Source organism: Salvia hispanica, chromosome 3 (assembly GCF_023119035.1).
Source record: "Salvia hispanica cultivar TCC Black 2014 chromosome 3, UniMelb_Shisp_WGS_1.0, whole genome shotgun sequence".
Lineage (NCBI taxonomy): Eukaryota > Viridiplantae > Streptophyta > Magnoliopsida > Lamiales > Lamiaceae > Salvia > Salvia hispanica.
The window spans coordinates 7,218,882-7,243,168 of record NC_062967.1 but is presented as its reverse complement, the minus strand read 5'-3'; the positions used below and the strand labels follow the sequence as shown (position 1 = coordinate 7,243,168).

Here is a 24,287-nt window from a genome sequence, read left to right as displayed (position 1 = left end):
GAAATAGAATTTGAATGTTTCGAACTCTAAAAAAAGAAAAACCATAACTAAACGCTACTTAAAAAGAAAAAAAAGGAAAAAGAATATTAACACGTAAGCTTTTCTTCATCATCATCTAACAGCAGAAGCCACTGTGTGGGCCCATGATTTGAGGCTATCCTTGATGTCCATCTCATTTGTTGCTGCTGGAAGAGGAAGAGGAACCCTCCATTTCATCAACCTTCTCTCTTCCTCTTCATAAAACTCCCACGCTTCTGATAGATACGGCCTCCCTCTCATTCTAGAAGCTTCCTCACTTCTCCTCCTCCTCCTCCTCCTCCTCCTCTCCTCTTCAGTTTCTGGCTCACCGCATTCTGTTCTCTGCCCTAGCTTTTGCAGGCCGGGGACGATCTCAACGAGGGCCCGGTCATCCTTGGCTTCTTCCGAGAACACGAAGCCCATGTCGATGAAGCCCTTCACCTCTTCGAACTCCAGCTGAGACATGCTTTTGCTCAGCTTCTTCTTCCTTCTCATGCCGTGCTGCTGTTTGATCACGGGCTTCTTCATCGCTGGACTTTTCGGAATTTCCAATGAAACCGAAACCTCTTTGTCGGAGAGTATGGTTTGGAGGAGGGGTTTTATGGCGGGAGAGGTGGAACTCTTTGTTTTGAAGCTTGACAGGTCTTCGCTCTTTGATCTTCCTAGCAACGATATTTGGCGCGAAACGTTTTGATTTGATGGTTGATTCGGTTGGGTTTGAAGTGATGGTGGTGGGGTTGGGGTTTTTTCGAGGATTCCGAGGTGGAACCACATCGAATCGAAGAGGTTTAGAACATTTTCAGCTTCCATAAATGGCTGATGAAAATTTGAAAGGTATTGAATGTGGTTTGTTTGGATTTTGAGAGGAGTTGGTTTATATATGATGGTGTCTGAATTTGTTGTGGACGGAAATGCCCTTGTCTCTGAATTTACTCGTTTTGCGTTTTTGGGTATAATTTCCAACACGTTTACTGGGGAAATATCTTCTAGTACTATTTTATTCTTATGAAATTTAATTACTTTTCTTTTGGTATGATTGTGAATAATTACAATTTACAACAATTATAATTGGATTCCTCTTGATTAATTCACGGTATGATTGTAAAACATACACGCAATTTACAAAACTAAATTGCTTTAATAAAACTCTGGTCACAGACGAAACACGCTGGCGTGCGGTGGCTGTGACTGTATTTTTTAAAAAAATAATCACATTTGTTGTATGATTGTATTTGTATCCAATCCTTTGGCGAAGGGTACTTTGGTAAAGAGACGTAAGGATCTTTTTGAATATACCGTTCATACATGGCATCTTTGAAGTCGCAGTTGATACGTTGACCCGAAATAATACTTGAGGGCTGCGTAGTTTGATTAATTCAACTACTTTCCACTCTCACGTGCAAACGCTACTTAGTCATATATCTAATCACGAGAACTTCGATTGTTTAATGTTGTATTTGTCATGTGTAGAAATTTCAATTTCACTATGTAAAGATATATAATAAAACAGAAACTTCGTAATCCCACGATTAAAAAATACACGGGACGGCGGTCTATGATTCTCTTTTTAGAAATGAACTCAAGGCAAGAGACGCATAACATGTTGCATGATTTTTTAATATTTATAAATATGCTAGTTAATATTGCGTCATTTCTGAGATTATTATATACTCCATGTTGGTTGATATTAATATTACCATGAAAAGTACATCATACTATATGCATCTAAGAGACTAAGTATAGAACTAATTAATGCAGCTTATCCAAATGTTAGAAATATACTAGAAAAAACTAGCTTTGCATGCAGTAATGTACTCCCTACGTCCCATTTAAGATGTCCACATTCTTGAGATGCCGGGGATTTTAGGAGGAATTGCTAAGTGGTAAAAGTAGAGATAAAAAAGTAGTTGAATATTTTAATGAGGAAGGAGTGATTTATTTCTAAATATAGAAAGTGGACATCTTGAATGAGACAAACTAAAAAGGAAGGTGATCATCTTGAGTGGGACGGAGGGAGTAGCTATTTACAATACTAGTATGCAAACTGGGAAGATGAACTAGGGAAATTATTACGAAGAGAAATGAAAAAACTAACAATCATGTTGAGTTGGGGATGATTCCTCTTTTCACAAAGTAAATTACACATCGGTTAGTAGTTTTGAAAAATAAAATAGCTTCCTCCTAGCATGTAGAAGCATTTTAAAATTCACGCCTATATATAGGCCTAAGCAGGTGTCTTGGAAAGGCCTTACATCAAGACACTTCAATAGACGATGCCAACTATGGCCAACTGAAGGCCAAAGGCCTTAGCCATATGAAATGCCAAAAGTTGGTCGACCGATGTTGGTCACGCTGCCAACATTTCCAACATCAAATAAAAACTGAATGTGTACAAAAGTTGTTACCTCGATCTTTAGGAAGTGGATGAACGCAAAAAGATGAGTAGTACAATAAAAGGGAGTTAGAACATAAACTCTTGTACTAAACTGTACTACGGGGCAAATCTCCTTTGGCAGTAGCTTCTTAAGCATCTAGCTTATACAACTGCCAGAAGAGTAATGCCCTGTAATACAAATGTACACATGCATCTCAGTAGGGCTAATGATTATAGAGAGATGAATGTATAACTTAAACTAGCGTAAGAGTTTGTATTCAGTTGCATTGCGGGGCAAATCTCCCTTGGCGGTAGCTTATTGAGTAACTAGCTTGTGCTACTGCCAGAGGAGTAATTGCCCCGTAACACATATATACAGATGCATATCTCAAATATTGTAATGTTTTTGTTGTGATCAATATGAACGAGAGGTTTCATGTATATATAGTGTACCCCAATGTCGTACAAATGGTACATTCCACAATCATTCTTTATGCTCTAATTCGTCAAAAAGAGAATGATCTCAATTGATTCCGACTCCATATATACATAATATTGATATATATAGATCCACCAAATAATTTCTTTATGTTTAATTTTGCTACAAAGCTTGTCGATCGGAATCTAGAAATGACAAGATTTTAGAACATATAGGAGACAATAAAAAGATTAAACATATGGCAGACCAAAGGCATTTTCAGAAATGAGTTGAATTTGTTAAAATAGCTAAAACAAAGATGAATATTGTTGTCAATTTCTCGATGGATGATGCAGAAATGGCCCTTTAACATTCAAAGAGACGAACTTGATTGAGAAGGCAAATACTGGAAAAAAGAGCTTCAAAGCTAAGCATCTACAGCCTGTGTTGTCTAACCTTTTTTCACAACTTGATGTACATGATTCAAAACAAAAATAATCAAAATCATAAATGAAAAATAGCAAACAGCACATTCTCAAGAATAAATTTCTAGATCCTCAAAGTTTTTTTTGATTGACCTGTTTGATGACTGCATTCGAGGAAATAATACAATTATATAGTTGAATAATTAATAGTAATTCAATGAGTTCCCAGCAAAAATGGTTTGGATCCTTGTCTCAAATATTCATGTATATCACCCATGCATATTTAAAATTGATCTATATCCAAAAAGTACATTAACAAGGACTTAATATTAACAAATAAAAGTATAATTAACAATCGATTTATACATAAAAAAAACTTGTAACTTGGTAAACCTGATTAAAATGTTTCATTATATTATTCACTTGCAAAATATTCTTAGATAAGGTATATAAAAATTAAATTTAACCAAAAAGAAATAGTTACTCTCAATTTTCAACTTCTTATCTTCCTCTTCTAACAGAAAAATATAAGTCACTAAAACCCTAGTACATTCCATTCAACACGTTCAAGATCTTCAAACATGGACAAAGTATAAGTGTAGAAACCTATGGGTTCCATCCTAAAACTAATTATTGATAGGAGGAGCGGCCCATGAAATTTATATACTAGTTTCGGTTTTTATTTTGACACCGATGTGGGATGGTTATATATTATTTTTTAGTTTCAATTGCCAACAATAAGAGATGGATTTGTACACTGGTTGAAGAATTTAGTAGCCCTTCCCATTACACGTGTCTCCGCCCGTGGTTAAGCGAAACGTGGCAGTGAGAGAATGAATTTGTCGAAATGAAGATTGAATCAAAAGAAACTGGGTTGGGGTCACTTGGGTGGAAGGGGATGCCATGAGAATTGATACTCGTGGACCCATCACTTTTATAACAAAAAGGGAATACTTTATTTGTCTTTATGAAATATATTTTCAAGAATTTAGGGCTGGAATTGTCCCCGCATATGCCACATATATCCAGCATATCCCAATTTGGGATGAATATATGAAAATTAGTAGTTTTTCTTCTGGTGATTTTATGTGGCAACTCGAGCGCGGGTGGTTTTGAATAAAGCAGTCAAAAGTGGGGTTAATGCCTAATGGGGAATAGGAATTAAAGCATGCATGCACATGCAATTTTTTCAAACTTTTTGTAGAATACCTGTGCACTCAAACATTTTAATACTAATGAATAATGATAACTATGATATATTGTAAGTTTTTATAAACTAGGAAGGTCATGCATGATAGCTTGACCACCTTAATTAATTGATTATCTTATGCAGGGGCAAACTAATAAAAATGAGTTAGTAGATGTAAATTAATGGTAAATATTGCATGTATAATTGATTATCCAATGCTTGTCTATTTATTATGCATAAATATAGAATTATTTTTTCAAAACACTCCTACACATATATAGTACATAAAATACATTATTTGATGAGTCCTAGTAGACGATCGATGCTTAGACGTCAACTATGTCAGGGTGACTTGAAATTTGCACTGGACTTGCAAAATGGATTGACGAGTAAAAAATATCACTTTTGCCAAGATGTACGATGGAATTTTGTCATCTGGGCTAAGGGGTGAGATCGTTATTTTAGACTTTTAGTAAAACTTTGCACTCCCTCCGTTTCGTGTAATAGAGTTGTTTTTCCATTCAAGAAGTTACAAGGTAATAGAGTCATTCCTCTTTTAGGAAATAATTAGGGTTTTTAATATCACTCCCTTATTACAATTAGAAATATAATTAACCTATTAAAAAAACTAAGAAATGAAACGCCCCCAACCCTAATTTTTGCCTCATTTCACGCCCTCTGTGTGTGTGGAAGCGCCGCTCCACCTTCTCTCTTCTTCTTTGTTCTCGAAAGCTACTTCCGGCTGCTCTCACCGCGATTCTTCTCTATTGGCGACGGCGGTGTCTAGATTTTTTTAGGCATTTTTATTTTTTGAACTTTAGAATTTTATCAGTTTTTAAATTTTAGACATTTTCGGCACTTTCCAGATTCATTAATTTTGTGAATTCTGTCAATTGTTTTTGCAATTGTCGTAAGTTTCATTAATTAAAAAAAAAATCTAAAATTTGGTTTTCATTTGTGTCTATTTTTATTTGTGCAGAATATAATTTTTCATTTATGTAGATTTATGTTATTCCATTAAATAAAAAATAAATATGTAGTACGGAGTACATTATAGATTAAAAATTCACAATGTCAATTTAATTATTCAAATTTTGAATAAACCCATCAAATCACTTATTTAATTTATTATCAAAACTACTTAACACACTAAACATTTAGTATTTCTTAAATTCCTCGCCGAAATGAAGCGTCTCTATTAACGCGGAACGAAAGGATTATTTTTTTTAAGGTTTTATTTTAACTTTTACTATAATTTTAGTTTATTCCATTTCATTTTAAGTTTCTATGGTTTTCAAAACCACTCATAATTAAATAGGATGTATCATTGTTTTGAAGTCAGATTTGATTATTAATATATACTTATTGATTTCAAGAAATTAGGATTTCTCCGATACCTATACAGTTCAGTCATAATTCTTGTAGCACGTCTGCATCATTACTTATTACTCTATGTTAATACTTTTTATATTTTGCATTACTGCTTATTATTAAAACAATCTTAGATCATATAAAATCAATGATGTGCACTGTGCACATACCTAAAGATATTACTCCATAATTAACTTGATTGTTGATATTATTAGTGGCTTCTTGAAGTATATATGAGAATAAATACAATGCATGCATGCACTAGCATATTTGGTTGAGATAACCATGATATATGTAAAGAAAATTGTCATAATCATATGATCAACTAATTCACTATCAATACTTCGAAAATAAATTAACTAAAACATGTTATGAAGATAGAAATATGCTTGGTTTATAATTATATTTTCAGAAAATAGTTCGACTGGGAAGAAAAACATTTCTCAAAGTCATCTAATATATTTTTTCTTAAATCCTTAAATCTGCAACGAGAAAAACTCTTCTTTTATTGGGGTTGTGAGAAAAAAAGAAGGTAGGGGGCTGCAGGGACGGAGGCAGGAATTTGTAGGGGGAGGGGCAAGTTTATATATGAGAGAATTTTAAGAATTTGAGAAGGAGCATTTAGTGAGAAATTAAAAAAATTAAATTGTAAAATACACAATATATATACTAATATGAAAATATGAGGTGGGGCAATTGCCCTCTTTTCTTGCGTGTAGATCCGCCCCGGGGGCCGCACTTATAGATTTCAAAATTAAAAAAAAAAACGGCAGTTATAGTTATAAAACAAAATATAGTAATATTTGACTTGACAAAGGACACTATTACCTTTTTGTCAAAACATCTTAAAACGGAAAAAAAAATTATTTAAGGATGTATCGCGGGGCAAATCTCCCTTGGCAGTTTTCCGACTGCTGAGTTAACATTATCCCCCCACTGCCAAAGGAGTATTTACCCAGTAATGCATCCCCAATTTCACAATGCTATCCTTGTTATGATGAGCAATTGAGAACCATTTCCTCTATATTTATACACGGTTTCTACATAGGTATATTTCAAGCATATTCTTACGTATAGCAGCTGGAATAAATGTATCATCCATCGTTTCTACACGGAAGATTTATCCTACATATTGGTGGTTTCTCCAAGAACGTAAGGAAATAGCAGAGAGTTTTCCAACATTTTTATTTATTAATTTATGACTTTGTATGATAGTGATATATATTTGGTTAGTAATATCAATTTTGACATAAAGACAACCATAAATTCCTGGTTGACGAAAGAGAAATTATAAGATAAAGAATACAAGACAATAGTAATCTTTCCTACGGTTATAAATTAATTTAGCTTAAAAATCAGACATGATTTGATGCTTGATTCCAAGTTGACTCATGTCGTCTTATAATGTCATTATCACAACATTATGTCTACAGAACAATAACCATGTCTCCAGTAGCTTAGCTAGGTATATACTCCATCCGTCCGCGAATAGGAGTCCCGGTTCACTTTTACCATAAATGGTAATAGAGTCTCACATTCCACTAACTCATTTCACTCACATTGCATTTAAACTAATACTACACGTGAGACTCATATTACACCAACTTTTTTCCACTCACTTTTCTTAACATTTCTTAAAACACGTGCCACCAAGAAATTGGACTCCTAATGGCAGACGGGGGGAGTAATATACTATGAGACACTGACGGATGTAAGCGGGGTTGAGCAGGTCGCCCTACCCCACTATCAGCGTACGGAGGATGGAAATCTCCAAGAAAAATTCTCCGTTTTGGATATCTTATAAAATGCTCGTATGTAGAAGCTTTAATGTTATCGTGTAGTGTGTTTATGCATGTTTGAGTTGATTTGTATAAAAAATTGTTGGAATGTTATGGAAAATTTTGCGTATTTGTAGTGAGGTTGGCATTTAGGACCCATATTGCCTGCGGCGCCATCTTCTGTCGTATCCCCTTTATTTTCCGAAGATCCCTTGGCGTGCTGCGTGATCTCCAGCCTCACCAGCACAAGCGGGAACTTCAGCTCTGGCCTCCCGCAACTACAAAAAGATTAAAAAAAAAAAAAAAAAAAAACTTCTTCATTCGTCAATGACAGATAATGTTGATGGCAACCATCACTGCCCTCGACTCATGAGTTTTATTTCCTAGATCCGTCACAGATAATTAGAAGAATGAAACGTACTAAACTTTATTATACACCTTATAATCAACCCATCCTTTTTGTACATACTAAAATAATAATAATGTGAGTAGGAAACCTATTCATTTCCATGTAACAAATGACAATAATCATCATACTTGATTCCTAACTACATGCATGTGTTGATATAGTGAATGAATCACCTAGTGAAGAAAAAATAACGACATAAAAGTAAGGAATCTTAATTGTATGTAAAAATCAAAAGATCAAGGATCTGATTCCTTACAACATAGAAATATAAGCTCAATGAAGAAGAACAAAAAAGGGGGAGGGTGAAGGTGAGAACTTTTCTTTACCATGACCCCAAAGAAAAGTAAAGGGTGAAAAACCCTAAAGCATGAGAATAGACTGGAAGCATATGCCATATCCTCAGCATATGCCAGCGAAGGTGCGTAGCTAGATCCTATATAAAGGCTGAACATCAACTCCAACATATATCGGTCGAGTCGAAGGAAGATAGATAATTAATGATGTGGAGAGAATAACAGTGTGATTCTCCTTCGGCAGGATGAACATGCACATGCATATGTTTCTTGCCAAAGGAGAATTGCCCTGCAATTCAACCCCGCAATGCAGCACTGCCGAATTAATGGTTTTCTTCTATTGGTGTGTATGAATATTGGTGATTAATTGTTTCAAGTTCTATCGTTCGACTTAGGTCGACATGTTGCTGGCTGAATTAATCCACCATCCAGAAATTCCAGCCAAGCAATAAGCTGGCTGTTATGAGTTCTTACAATCCTGTGATTTTGGTTGGTTGATGGAGCAACTTGGTTACGAGTTAGTTAAACAAGCAACGACTCAATTCGGGTTATTCCCACCAATCAATATGTTACTCCTATAGTACTTGTATAAAGTTCATAATAGAGTCTACATATAGCAGGTGAAAAACAACAGATCTTCGATACTAATTTTTCATGAATTCTATAATCTTGAATCTATTTCCACTTTTGGAATTTATACGAGTAATGCTGTTAATTAGTAACTGAGTTTCTTGTTGGGGTGAGCGATTACATAAACTTGGTTCAGTCAGAAAACTTAAACAAGCATAAGCCAACTGAATCACTACTCACTAAGTGTCACTAAATAGTAAAAACGCAATTTAAGAAGGAAACATGTCCAATACTCTAAAATGCTTGATTTCTTCCAAACAATGCCACAATTAAAATTTGAAAGTGCATGTAAATAAAAAAACATGAAATGTTGCACGAATCACGATTTGGAGCCTTTGACAATTGACATGTAATGTAAGATCAACCGCCTAAGTAATGGTCTAATCACCGTGAGCTAGATATCTGTATATTTAAATTATGAAGTTCATAAAGCTACTTAGTATAAGAAGCTGCAAGCAAAACAGTGACAACTGAAAAGCAAAATTATACAATACTCCTGAGCTTGCCATTATCCTGACTGTGATATTTGCTCATTAACACAACTGCATAAAAACATCAAATTTAATCTACAATAGTCATATAAATTTACCATATTCCCACTTCTTTTAAATAAAATTATTTGCAGCACAGGTAGTGATGAGAACCGAGTTTTCCTAGAAATTCTACCTAAGAGAAGTAGGTAAGAACATCCATCTAGGATGACATTGTACATGTTTCAAATACTGAGACACTGTACACAGTTTTTCTGTAGATAAACTAGGTCATCTGTCTGTACACCATATCTGAAACCTAAGTTCACATACCAAATGAGAAATAGCCTTTCATACATTTGTCTAGACAAGTAAGATTAGACCAACTTCTGCAAAACCACTGAAGAAAGCTATATGCAGCACCAGAACACCAATACTAAGTAAAAAGGAAATGCAATTAAAAATCCAATAAATATCTCCTAACACTCCACGAAATCTGTAAAATTAAACCATGACTAAGTGCATCTCCATGTCACCTCAAACAGCTACTCAATTAGTTAAATATAGTATATTGATGGTAAATAATTTTGCTTAATTTAGTTTATGTGAATCAGACAAGATTTGATGCTTGATTCCAAGTTGACCATGTCGCCTTATAATATCATTATCACAGCATTATGTCTATAATAACCATGAATTATCTCCTGTAGTTAGGTACACAATATAGTATGAGAACAATGGCATGTACTAAACTTTAATATACCGCTTATGATTAACCTACCCTTTTTATACGTACTAAAATAATAATGTGAGTGAAACCTATTCATTTCCATGTGATTAATGACAATAATAATCATTCTTGCTTCTTGACTACATGCATCTGTGTTGGTATTGTGAATGCATCCCCCTGGTGAAGAAAGAAACGACATAAAAATGAGGAATCTTGTATGTAAAAAAGCAAAAGAAAAACAAGGATCTGATTCCTTACAATATAGAAATATAAGCTCAATGTAGAAGAGCAAAAAAAAGGGGGAAGAGTGAAGGTGAGAACTTTTCTTTACCATGACCCCAAAGAAAAGAAATATATGCGATGTTCTCGGCATATGCCAGTGAAGGTGCATAGCTAGGTCCAATATAAAGGCTGAAGATTGACTCCCAACATATATCAATCAAGTCGAAGAAAGATAGATAATAATGTTGTGGGGAGAATTACAGTGCGATCCTCCTTTGGCAGGAAGAACATGCACATGCATACTTGTTTCTTGCCAAAGGAGAATTGCCCTGCCATTCAACCCCGCAATGTAGCACTACAAAATCAATGGTTTCTTCTACTGGTGTGTAAGAATGTTGATTAATTGTTTCAAGTTCTATTGTTACATGCTGGCTGACTTCACCTGCCATCAAGAAAGTCTAGCCAAGCAAGAAGCTAGATATTATGAGTTCTTACAATCCGACATTTTTGGTTGGTTGAAGGAGCAACTTGGCTACTAGTTAAACAAGCAACGGTTCAGACTATGGGTTATTCCCAAGTGCAGCATTGAATAGGTTATATATCACTTTCATAATAGAGTCTACATATTGCAGGGAAAAAGCAACATATCCTTGAACCTAACTTTTCATGAACTCCGTGATCATGAATCTATTTCCACTCTTGTAAAGTATACAAGTAATGCTATTAGTTACTAACTGAGTTTCTGGCATTAGAGTTCTTGTTGGGGTGACCGATTTCACAAATATGGTTCAGTCAAAACACTCAAACAAGCATGAGGTGAAACCACTCGAGGCTAAATTATATTTCATAAATTTGATGATAACTTCATCAAAAAATAGTTTATTGCTGGCGACATTGTCATTTCCCTCTACACTCTATCAGTTAATTGAATCACTAGGTGTCACTAAATGTAAAAAAAACGCAGTTTAACAGGGAAACATGTCCAATGTCCTAAAATGAATCTCAACTATCATTTGAATTCTTCCAAACAATATTTGAAACAATGAAGTGATGCCAATAAAGTATCATGTAAATAAAAAAACCTGAAATTCTGGCACGATTGGAGCCTATGAAATGTATGATCATCTGCTTAAGTAATGGTCTACTCACAACGAGCTTTATATCTGTATATTCAAATTATGAAGTTCATAAAGTTACTTTATATAAGAAGATGCAAACAAAGCAGTAACATATAAGAAGCAAAATTATCCAATAGGCAGTTATGATAAAATATCATTTCCACGAAGAGAAGGTCCTAAACTTGCTATTATCCCGTGATGGTTAATCTATAAACACAACTGCACCACACCGTCAATTTAATCTACAATTGTCATATTAATTTACCATATTCCCTCTTCTTTTAAAAGAAATTATTTGCAACGCTGGTAGTGATGAGAACGAGTGTTCCTGTTCTACTAGCTACTCTACATAAGAGAATTAGGTTAGAACATCCATCGGATGACATTGTACAAGTTTCAAATACTGAGATAAAATACACAGTTGTGTAGAAACAACGTTATCCACATGAATCAGTATACCATATCTCAAACCTAGGGTCACATTCCAAATGATAAATAAACTTTCATACATTTTTCCAGACAAGTAGGTTTAGACCAACTTCTGCAAAACCGCCGAAGAAAGCTATAGGCTGCCACCAAGACACCTATACTCAGTAAGGAGAAAATGCATTTAAAAATCCAATATGAATATCTCTTAAAACTCCACCAAGTCTGTAAAAATAAAGCATGACTAAGTGTATCTCCATCATCCCAACTGCTACTCAATTACTTGAAGATTACTATTGACAGTAAATAATTCTGCTTAATATAGTTTGTGTAAATCAGACAGGATTTGATGCTTGATTCCAAGTTTACCATGTCGTCATATAATGTCATGATCACAACATTATGTCTATAATAACCATGAATTATCTCCGGTAGTTATGTACACAGAAAACAAAGACACATACTAAAATTTATTACGCAGGTTATCATTAACCTATCTTTTGTGTACATACTAAAATAATACTAATAATATTAGTAGAAAACCTTTTCAATTCCATGTGACAAATGACAATAATCATCATTCTTAATTCATGACTACATGCATCTGTGTTGATATAGTGAATGCATAGCCTGGTGAAGAAAAAATAACGACATAAAAATGAGGAATCTTGCAATGTAAGAAAGCAAAGAACGAAGGATCTGATTCCTTACGACATGGCAAAATAAGCTCGATGCAGAAGAGCATATTCATGGAAGCAAAAAAAGGGGAAGAGTGAGGGTGAGAATTATTTTACCCTGACCCCAAAGAAAAGTAAAGGGTGAAAACCCCCAAAGGATAGGAATAGGCTGGAAGCATATGCGATGTCCTCAGCATATGCCAGTGAAGGTGCATAGATATGTCCTATATAAAGGATGAACATCAACTCCTAACTTACATCGATTGAGTCGAAGAAAGATAGATAATAAGGATGTGGAGAGAATAACAGTGCGATCCTCCTTTGGCAGGAAGAAAATGCACATGCATACTTGTTTCTTGCCAAAAGGAGAATTGCCCTGCCATTCAACCCCACAATGTAGCATTACTGCATTACAGAATCAATGGTTTTCTTCTATTGGTGTGTATGAATGGTTAGGGTCAACATGTTTCCGGCCGACTTTGCCCATCACTCAGAAAGTCCTCCCAAGAAAGAAGCTACAAGCTATTATGAGTTTTGGCTACTAGTCAAACAAGCAACGGCTCAGACTTCGGGTTATTCCAAACTGTAGCATTACATAGGTTCTAGCATAGTATTAATTTCATGGTAGGGTTTACATATTGCAGGGAAAAAGCAACAGATCTTTGAGCCTGATTTTTTATGAATTCCCTGGCCTTGAATCTATTTCCACTCTTGCAATGTATACTAGTAATGCTATTAATTAGTACTAACTGAGTTTCTAGTATTTGAGTTCCTGTTGGTGTGACCGATTTCACTAACTTCATTTAGTCAAAAATCTCAAACAAGCATAAGATGAAACCACTCGAGGCTTAGATTTCATAAATTTAATGATAACTTGTCTCTTTCCTTTGTATTTTTTACTCTATCAGCCAAGTGAATCACTAGGTGGCACTAAAAAGTAAAAATGCAGTTAAAAGGGTAACATGTCCAATGTTCTTAATTGTATCTCAACTAAAGATAATGAAATAGAAAACCTGAAATGCTGACATGATTTGGAGATTTGACATGTATGATCAACTGCCTAAGTAATAGTCCAATCACAGCATGCTTGATATCTATACATTTCACAGGCATTAAATACTAAGACAAAGTACACAGTTTTTGGATATTAGCTAGGTCATCCAAATGAGTCAGTCCACCATATCTCGAACCTAAGTTCACATACCAAATGAGAAATAACCTATTATAAAATTTTTCGAACAAGTGGGATTAGACCAGCTTCTGCAAAACTGCCAAAAAAAGTTCTAGGCCACCACCAGGACACCAATACTCATTAAGGAGGAAATGCATTTAAAAATCCAATGTGAATAACTCTTAAAACTCCACCAAATCTGCATAACTAATTAAACCATGACTAAGTGCAACTCCATGTCACCTCAAACTGCTACTCAATTAGTTGAAGATAGTAAAATGGCGGCAAATAATTTTGTAGGATAATTAGTGAGCAAATCTCCTTTGGCAGACAGTCAAAGAAGCCATAGATCTAGTAAACTCTAAGTAGGTGACTGATTGTCTGCTGAAGGAGATTTCCCAATAATTCACCTACACCAGAGACACAAAAAATATTTTTTAAACTGGTATATAGTTTCGAGTTTTGTTTCCCCCATGTACAACTTCACTCATAACACCAAATTAACTAATACACAACTCTGCCTTTGTTTCTGTCATATTTTCTGGTAGATGCTTTAACAGAAGAGTAGAATCATATTCAGGTGAAAGCATAAGGATAGAAGTTAGAATAATTCCTAGTTCCCTTATCTCTAATGAAGTTTTTCGAACAAAATCTGAATTGCATATCACAGGAGTTGGCGTGTTTAAGCAGCCAACCTTTTTCGAATGGTTACAATATGAAAGCCAACGTGTGCGCGAGTAGCTCTGAGCTGATGTGTGCATGTTTTAAAGCATGAGAAGTGATAAGCCAAGTTATCCATTTGCAGATGACTAATATTCTTGAAACAGTGATATGCATCCGAGAAGTGTGGTCCTTCATCTCGAAAGATGTCGCATTTTCAGTGGAAGTCAACATGACATTTCATCATACTCTGTGTGATCATCAACATGGATCAGCTAAATATTACAACCAAGGCATATCAATTATCATGGAATAAGTTAAAATCAGAGATAAAAGATTGCCATGGCTAAATGCTAATCCTAGAAAATTCAGGAGAGAGTTTCATTTTCTACCCAGATGATGCCATTTCTTTGAATTGACCCAATATTAACACTCTCTATGGTCTAACCATATTTTTACTCTAGCATGTGAATGCATCGGTTGGACTATGTATATACCTACATATTTTCTACATCCATTGACACATTGGCTATGGACAAACCTTAATTAACATGCTTCAAGCAACTTATCATGAGCCATCTGTTCAAGAGGCATTTGTATTTCTTTCTTATAGGGGGGAATTGGACTTGTTGATAAGAGCAGTCAAGCATATCTTGATCAGGATAAACAAAGATATGCAAGACCAGGGGGACCATGAGTGCAAGAGAAAAGGTGAAAGGAGGCCCAGAGGCATTGTTCCACAGCATATACCGTTGAACTCCCAAAGAATATCCACGTAAGATGCGAATATTTGAGAATACCCAAACCCACCCATGCTGGTTTAACAGAGTCAAAGGCAGAGGTTGACCTCCAAAGTGCAAACAGTATAGGAACTAGGAAATGGAAAACAAAGAGAATGTAGTTCTCATTGTGTGTGAACAGTACCTAATTCTACAAAGGAGAATATAATTTCCATGCCATTCTACATTTCCATAGCTGGTTCAAGATGCTTTTATATAAATTTTACTCTCTTTCGCAGCATTTTTGTTACTATCAATTAAGTGACATCACAGATAAAAGATTTGAGGATTTGAACGAAGATGACTAAACAAGTTCAAAATTAATCTATCCATCAAAGTAAATGGTAGATTATGTTGAATTATTTTATCAATCCACTCCATCACTCAAGATTGGTTACAGAAATCTAGAAAGGCCAAGCTCTAATAAGCCAGCACTGATCAATGCTAGAGTTACCAATTAGTCTAATTAATAAGCCCCAATTAACTAGTTTAATAATCCATATCTGATGGCGTGATTTCTGAATCAAGCGAAATGAATGTTAAGCATAACCGAGCAGTTCTAGGCAGCATAATATCTTTAACTGGGAAAGGACAGCAATTATAGAAGAATGAAAAAGTGAAGTGAAGCATAAAAAGTAGCAGTACCGTAGTAAAGAAATTGGAGCGCCAAGATGATGTGATGAATTGCAGATAAATGAAAGAAGCATATTCGGGAATAACCTCTATGGTCGTTGTGCGATGTGCATGCACGCTTCACCATGGCTCTTTCCTTCCTTCTCATTGCCGGTTGAGAGGAATAGGATCTAAAAAGTTTTACTAAGATTTAAATTAAATTTTAAATGAATGTGGTTTGTGTATTCTCAAGGGAGACTCCTTATAATCCATTTATGTCGTTATGTTCTTTAATTTACTCTAGACTTCATAGTAATCAGGCTTTATTTACCAAAAAAAGGATGGGAATTGGGATAACCTCTTTGGGTTCGGGTCAACCTACTCGGATTGCCGGGCTATTTGAGTGTGGGCTATTCTGGTTATGAATTTTTCGAGTTATAAATTTTCAATCCTAACCCTAAACCGCCGAGTTTTGGGCTAACTCATCGGGCTATTCGGGCCTAAAAGTTTTCGAAAATAATTTCTTGTATCAAAATTTTCTTCTATAAAATGATTTTAAATTTTAGATACTTTTTTTTAAATTAAAATCATATAAACTCTTCATATTTTCATAGTATTCTACAATAATACATAGAAAGAAGCATTTCATCTTGATCAACTACAACATAAATTAAAGTTTGTGTTTGTGTCATTATTTTGGTATTGTTTGTAACTACAACTTTTCATTGAATTATTCTCTCTCTTACTTTACCATTTCTCCACTTTAACTATTTATTATCATTTTTATAAAACGAGTGCAGAAATGGAAGTGTGACTCCTAATGGGGGACGGAGGGAGTAATTCTTTGTGAAAATTAAAAATCATATCTTACATGAATCACTATTAAATGATAAATATATTAAGATTTTGATGAGTTATTTTTTAATTTTGTCTTGATTGGCTTTGGTGGTGGTAAGACACTAGTGGCAGATGATGGGACGGTGGAATAATGAGTTGAGGTGGAACTTGAAAGCTGATATTGTGGGATCGAGTGGAAAAGTATAGAATGAAGATTGAATAAGACTAATGATTATGTAGAAAGATTGAGGATTCAAAAATATAAAAAAAAACACTAAAACTTGATAATTTTTAATTAAAAGTTGCAACTCATCGGGCCGACCCGCAATCTGTTCGGGCCAACCCGTTTAACCCGCTAACCCATTCAGGCCAACCCGTTTAGCCCGTTTTGTATTCGGGTAATAAAATTACAACACTAACCCGCTCATTTTATTGGATTGTTCGGGCTGGTCTACGGATTTCGGGTTGAATTGACATCCCTAGGTCTAAGTATACCATGAATTTTAATAAAAATGATTATGATATTTTATGAATGAAGAATATAAATTGTAATCAAAATAGTTAATGTATAGATAACAGAGAAAAAGATTTAGACAGGAGTATTAGAAAGATATTAACAATGGAGAGTGAGAGAAAGCAAATGAAAATAAATTGATATAGTAAGTGCAAATAGAAAATAAATTATTTTTTGGCAAGCGACTAATATTACTCGCATGATAATGACGTCATTACACGTACATGGGCCTGTTTCTTATTGGGCTTTAATTAGGAGAGGTTGAGAAATGGGCAGACGTACAGATGCGAGAGCCCATCTATCCGTAAAACAGCCCCCATAGTGCTACACAATTGTCACACTCTTCACAAAAAAATATCTTGAATTGCCGGTTTTTACTTGGGGTGTTCGGTTTGCAAGATTGTATCCGTGATTAAATTTATAGTGTATTTGGTTCATGAGATTCAATCCCACAACTCAATCCTAGATGGATAATTATGGAATAATTAGTCATAGCTAACTCCCTATGACTAAAATAATCTCACATGTATCTTGTATTATTTTATCTTACAAACCGAACACCACCGGTGTATAAATCTTAAATCAATCGTCTTTGGCAATTGATTTGGGACATTAGAGTCCGTAAGCCCATCTCGTGGCACAGTCCTTTCGGCCCGGTACATGAATACTTTAATTATAGTCGTAGTTATATAAAAAAACTATGGCAATTATAGTTCTATAAAAATATAGCCTCCGACAAGAATCAGTCACATGGAACTAGATTTTAGTATACTTTGTGCTGTTGAAATTTCTCACCGTTAGAAGCTCAAGTACACTAGACTCTAGTTTCACGTGATTGATCGAATTGCACTCAAAAGTTGGTATTGTAGGACTAAATCTCAGGTATGACTCTGTACACGACAATGGTTATGCTCTTATAGATAATATGGAAAACCTGTTGTTGGATATATATTCATGTAAGTATATGATATATTATGTGTTAAAAGTCTCTAAATTCTGTCCCATATCGACTTTGTGATGATCCAATCTAATCTATATAAGTGTGGATAACCCTCCCCCTTATGAGGTCTTTTAAGGGGTGAGTGGCCCATTTCTAATATGGTATCAAAGCGGGCCCAAGTCGATGATGGTTTTCTCTTTATATCGGTCCTTTCCGGCCCACATCGATGATGGTTCTCTTATCTCTAGCATTGCCTACCCACGTGATGGAAGACCGATGTCCTTTCCCCCCCACACGTGAGGGGGCGTGTTAAAACTCTCTAAATTCTGTCCCACAACGACTTAGTGATGATCCAGCCTTTTAAGGGGTGAATGACTCATTTCTAATATATGCTCTAATCTCATTGCACTCGGACGTCAATTTTTGTAATTTTATCAAAGAACAACAAATGTCACACTTTGGGCGTGATTATGGCTACAATTAGATAGTTTATCAAAGTTAAATTTATGGAATATTGAGGCTATAAACATCAATCAATCCTATTTTTGTCGTAAACTAAACTTATTACTATTAATAGTAATTTATATATGTCGTTGCTATGACAAACGACTACAACCAAATGTACTAATTATCACAAACATGTCATGGAGGTAAATTTCTTGCGTCTGAAAGTTAAACTTTTTATTAGTTTTGTGAGGGTTCGTATATTTAATTGTAATCATCAATAATTGGTGCATGAGTAGTTTAACTATTTGATCGTGTAATTTATTAAATTAAAATGTCTTAATTACACCAAATATACAATTTTTTTCTTGTGCAGAGTTGACCTTTTAAATGCCTTAACAACGTAGTGAGAAGATGGATAAGCGACAAATTGATTCTAGACTAATTAACATCTCACACATAAAATCCCCAAAAAGATATTTATGGTCTCATTATCATGATTAGGCAATTAATGTTTCTAACTTGACTCTCACTGGATGTGGCAACACAACTTTACATACATCAAATTAGTTTATTGTATAGTAAAATTTAGATTATAAAATAGAACTAACGGACGTTACGTCAACTGTGATATTAATGAAAATTGCAGCCTTGTAATTAAGTAACCCATGTGCTTCAAAATCTACACGTTTCCGTATAATTAAAACAGTAATAAGATTATTGTTAGTTTATTAATTGTTAGTTTATTTATAGGTCATTTTAATAAAGGAGCGTGACATTAAACTCAAATATTATAATATGACCTGAAACTGCTTAATCATGATTTTTCGTGTTTTTAATTTGGTTAATTATTGACCATTAGATCATCAAATCCTATGGCCACGATTTGGACTGTATTTCTAGATTTAGATGCATACTTGTTTTGATCATCTCCCTCTTTATATCTTTAAAATTAAACTGACCAAATTTTTGGTTTAACTGTATATTTTATTTCTAAAATAAAAAAATCCGAGTAATAATAATTATACTTTACTTTCATTGATCTAGGTTTTAAATATTGTTAAAAGTTAAGGCTCTAACAATGTATAATCCCAGCGTTTAAATAGCAAAACCTTCAATAATTTATAGGAAAACAGTTTATATGCGGCTTATAATCACTGAATAATTATTGTCCCAAGTAGCTTTGCCAGCAAATAAACAAGAAAAAGGTGTGTGTGAAAGGTATCGAACTTTCTGATTTGATGCCTTGGTGGTTTAGTTATTGTCAAATTATTAATTATACCAGGATTTAATTTTATAAATCTTAGTACTTATCGCATACAATTATGTTCCTATTTGTTAATTGCATACTTCCAAAATATTAATCTATTTAAAGATGCGTCACATTCATACGACTGGAGTTCTAAGCTACACCAACTATAAAAAAATATTAGGTAACTTGTGCTGCAATTTAATGTTAATGATATTAGACGAACAATCAAAACTCTAATCTGATATAGTGATATTAAATGAGGGTACTGTCAAGTGTGGGCTAACTGACATCAAAACTCCATTTCCATTGCAGCAAAAAAGGTGATCTTATCGCCTTAGCGGCCCCCACACTCTGGCCCGACATCATGTGAGGGGGTTAAATCAGGGTACGCAGTAGCCAGTTAAGGGAATCCAGGCTCATTGCAGCAAAATCTGCCCCTCCGTTGCCAATTGCGCTTCATATTTTTATATGAAACTAGTAACTACTATTATCGATACGCACTTAGAAATCTCGCAAAATCACACGATCGTAAATCCAACAATGATGCTGATAAGTGATAAATGATATTGGAGAGATGGCTTGATGATTACTGAGTTTTCTAAAATCAAATATCTCACGTTCAAATCGTTGTAGTATGTAAAGCTAGATTAATTTGTCACATCTAATTTTTGGAATATGGTTTATCCATTATGGAGTATTTGATTTGCATACCATGGTAAATTCTGTAGATATCCCATTTACAGTATTCCACAATTCTTTTTTCTTTAATTTTGACTTTCATGTGAACTCACATTCATCTTCACATCGGAGAATCTTCGATTACTCATTTATTAAAACATATCTAGTCATAATTAATAGTTCAGTAGACCCTATTAATTGCAATTGGATTGAGCATCAAATTAGGGGTATTATTAAAAAATAAATAATGTTAAGCTTTAAAATAACAAAACTAATTGACTTCTTCGAGCTAGTTTATTCGAGGAATCAAACTGGATGCAAGTAAAATATCTGACATCATGAATGCTGGCACCGCAACCACAAACCAAACAATCGTGTAGTATTTTTTCAACATATAAATATATTGACTGTTCCATATTTTACTTGTTGGATTATATCTTAGCAATATGTGAGAGCGACCAGATGAAATTACACCAGGTAAGATGATTAGACTTAATTAGACCCATTCAAAAATATATAGATTAATCGGTTTTGATTAGTTATTTCCTTTAGTAATCATGCGAGGCTTAAATAAATTATTGTAGATGTATTGTTATGGATTTCTCATTACAACCTGTCTGTTACTATTTACCAATAGATGTCCGTTGGTAATCCGTCAATGAACCTGTCCCGGCATATATATTTAGAGGTTCCGTCGGAAGTTCGTCGGTAATTTTGATTAAGGAATGAAATTTTTTTGGATTTAGCTTTTTTAGTGTGTAGTTAATTAGAATCCGAAATCTATATTTCGATCTGTTTAGCCGTTTAGGGCCTTATTTTCTAATGCAAATATTCAAATATTGATATGAAATCATAATTACCTAATACTCATAAGGCGCCTCACATTTTATTTGCTTATTTGTTTTAAGAGAACGTGTTATGATATGAATTATTACAAATATTATCACAAATATTATCAATGTCCTTAATATCACAATAAATAATAAACATTGTAAAAATAATCCAATCCTAGAATTATTTGGACCATGTCATTTACTTCCCAATTCCCATGAATTAAAAACTTGAATGTGTCCGCTATCACGAAATCGAAGTGCTTTCGCTCGGCATCGTTCCAACTTTCAACTAATTAACATATACCCACACAAAAAAATGTAGATACTACTATTTTTATTTTTGTCATTTATAGTCCGCATCCATATCTCATAAAATAGTTCACATTCATTTGTAAAAGCTTTTATTTCTATAAAGTAGGTCACATTCTTCACTAACAATACTTCAATCACTTTTTCATTGTATGTCTCGAACTTTACCAATTACACATTAAATCACATATCACCCTAAAAATGTCTATTTTAATAAGACGGAGGAGTATGTATCATCGCCGATAAGGCCCAATTTAAAAGGCAATACTGAAATTTTATTTTCCTTTATTCCCACCACCATCATCTTTGATTTTTTATTTTTTTTTGTTATACTTCCCCCGTCCCACAATAGTATGCATTCTTGTGTATTTAGTTCGTCACACACGAGTATGCACTTTATAATTTTAGAAACTCTATTTTCTCTAATAAGATGAGATCCATTCTTCACTGACAATAATTTTAATTATTTTTTCTTTCTACACTTTTTTACTTTATCAATTATACGTTAAAATCAGTGCTAACAAAAAATGTTTGTTTTAACATTTCACCCAACATAAAAACACTCAAGGGTAAGATTTATTAACAAAATGTCACGATCTGCAACCAAATGTTGTTGATAAGATAACATTGAATATGCCACTATAGATTTAAAATCCACTAAATTTTGAAATGTCTCAATTTCGTATTTAATTTATTCAACCTATAAATGTATCATATTGTAATGATGTCACACTATACATAAAATCCAGTCATAATATTCAACAATTAACAAGAGGAAATCTGGTTCGGAAGTGCGGATAATTAAAAGTAATCAAGAAAATTAGCCGTGATTAAGATAGGCAGAGGGGGACTAATTAATCACATCATTAATTAATCACAATTCACAACCCATAAACTCTACATTAATGGTCCATTTCACATTGCAATAAAAAAATGATCAACTTTGGATCACTTCCACATTTGCTTGCACGTCCTCTCTCTCTCTCTCTCTCTAAACTACACAATAATCCATCTGTCAGCATTCGTCGGCCCCATATTATAACCCTCTCTCCCTCCATTTTCTTGTTCTCATCAATCTCTCTCTCTCACCACCATCTCCGCCGCCATGAACGCCGGATTCACCCGCCACCGCTTCGCCAACGACCTCGACGACTCCGATTACTCCGCCAGCAACAGCGGCGGAGATTCCCCGCGCTCCAAGATCGCTTCCACTTCCTCCTCCAAAAGAAGGTAAATATATTCTCTCATGTTCATGCATATGAATTATGAACGCAATTAAGAGAGTAATTGATTTGATTAATTGGTTTAATTATATTCTCAGTCGGAGAGCTTCACAGAAGAGAGTGGTGTCAGTGCCGATCAAGGACATGGAGGGATTGAGGCAGAAGGGTGATCAGATTGGATCTCCGCCGTCCGATTCATGGGCGTGGAGGAAGTACGGCCAAAAGCCAATCAAAGGCTCCCCATATCCGAGGCAATTAACTTAATTAACCGCTAATTATGCTCAATTAGGGTTCAATTTGGGGCTAATTGGTGCAGTATAATTGCAGAGGGTATTATAGGTGCAGTAGCTCGAAGGGATGTCCGGCCAGAAAACAAGTGGAGAGGAGTCGATTGGATCCCAAAATGTTGGTGGTGACATATTATTGCGAGCACAACCACAATTGGCCGGTTTCCAAGGCCAGCCACCACAAAACCGCCGCCGCCAGAAACGTCAAAACTCCGATTTCGGAGGAGGATGAGGAAGAGGAAGAGGAGGACGAGGAGGAGGAAGTGGAGAAGAAGCCTGCGATTAATCTATCTGATCAATCTCACGACGAATTCGAATTCGCGGCGGCGGATAACAAATTCAGCAGTAGCAATCACGGCGGCGAATTCGGATGGTTTGCTGATTTCGAATCGGCAAATTGCACTATGCTGGAGAGCCCGATGCTGGCGGAGGAGAGGATTAGTGCCGACAGCGAGATGGCGATGATTTTCACGATGAGGGAGGAGGATGAGTCGCTCTTCGCCGATCTCGGCGAGCTGCCGGAGTGCTCCACCGTGTTCCGCCGTGGATTGGCGACCACCGGATGAGGGAGGGCGGGTGATGTGACTTAGATTTTTATTTATTTTTAATTATTAAAAGAAATGTTGAGAGAAGGTTCTTTTGTAATTTTTTAAATCTTAATGTTATTTTACTATTTGCCAACAGTGTAGAGGTTAGAAAAAAGATTTGTTTGTTTGGGTGGTTGAAGTCATAAATTAAATCTCCTTGTAATTAACTCCATTGCTTGTCGGTTTCTCTGACTACTACTCTTATTTAAATATTGATCAAATAAAAATTAGGTTTTGATGATTGTGAGTATATTTTCATTTTTAAAATAAAGGGATATTTTGCATTATAATGAGTGACATTAAACAATCATATTATCATTGTCCACATAAAGATTTTCAAATTGTTTTTAAATTTTCATTTTCTAAAATTCAAACTATTGAATTCATATTCTGTAGTTAGTATTTGAGCATTTATTCTTCTTTTTTTTTTAATAATTATTGTTATTATTAATACTCCTAATATAGATGTATAGCTGATGAAGTAAAAAGTAACATATATAATTGCATAAATTAAATACTCCCTCCGTCCCAAGGTAGATGTCACACTTTCTTTTAGTTTGTCCCACAAAAGATATCACATTTGTTCTTTTGGAAAAAGTTCCCTCTCACATCA

The 24,287-nt window shown here is 34.7% G+C and overlaps 3 protein-coding genes across 8 annotated transcripts; 1 reads left to right on the top strand and 2 right to left on the bottom strand.

Annotated features, from left to right (window-relative positions):
- Nucleotides 1–111: 111 nt before the first annotated feature.
- Nucleotides 112–828, bottom strand: LOC125209160. Its single transcript, XM_048108767.1, has one exon. The coding sequence runs from the start codon at nucleotides 826–828 to the stop codon at nucleotides 112–114; it is 717 nt and encodes a 238-aa protein (XP_047964724.1).
- An 8,401-nt stretch (nucleotides 829–9,229) lies between these two features.
- On the bottom strand, nucleotides 9,230–15,967 carry LOC125208861. 6 transcript variants are annotated; one of them, XM_048108356.1, is made up of 4 exons: nucleotides 15,804–15,960; nucleotides 11,955–12,014; nucleotides 11,410–11,490; nucleotides 9,230–9,447 (listed from the first exon to the last, which is right to left on the bottom strand). In XM_048108356.1, the coding sequence occupies exons 1-4, from the start codon at nucleotides 15,937–15,939 to the stop codon at nucleotides 9,389–9,391; spliced, it is 336 nt and encodes a 111-aa protein (XP_047964313.1). In that variant the 5' UTR covers nucleotides 15,940–15,960; the 3' UTR covers nucleotides 9,230–9,388. The 6 variants fall into 6 exon arrangements, 2 of the variants coding, with proteins under 2 accessions (XP_047964313.1, XP_047964312.1); XR_007174238.1 differs by lacking the exons at nucleotides 9,230–9,447; nucleotides 11,955–12,014 and adding exons at nucleotides 10,083–10,282; nucleotides 14,415–14,629; XM_048108355.1 differs by lacking the exon at nucleotides 9,230–9,447 and adding an exon at nucleotides 10,083–10,282 and having other exon boundaries at nucleotides 11,955–12,029; nucleotides 15,879–15,920.
- A 6,555-nt stretch (nucleotides 15,968–22,522) lies between these two features.
- LOC125211262 (probable WRKY transcription factor 65) lies at nucleotides 22,523–23,846 on the top strand. The gene is made up of 3 exons (XM_048110989.1): nucleotides 22,523–22,807; nucleotides 22,899–23,051; nucleotides 23,128–23,846. The coding sequence occupies exons 1-3, from the start codon at nucleotides 22,683–22,685 to the stop codon at nucleotides 23,651–23,653; spliced, it is 804 nt and encodes a 267-aa protein (XP_047966946.1). The 5' UTR covers nucleotides 22,523–22,682; the 3' UTR covers nucleotides 23,654–23,846.
- Nucleotides 23,847–24,287: the final 441 nt, after the last annotated feature.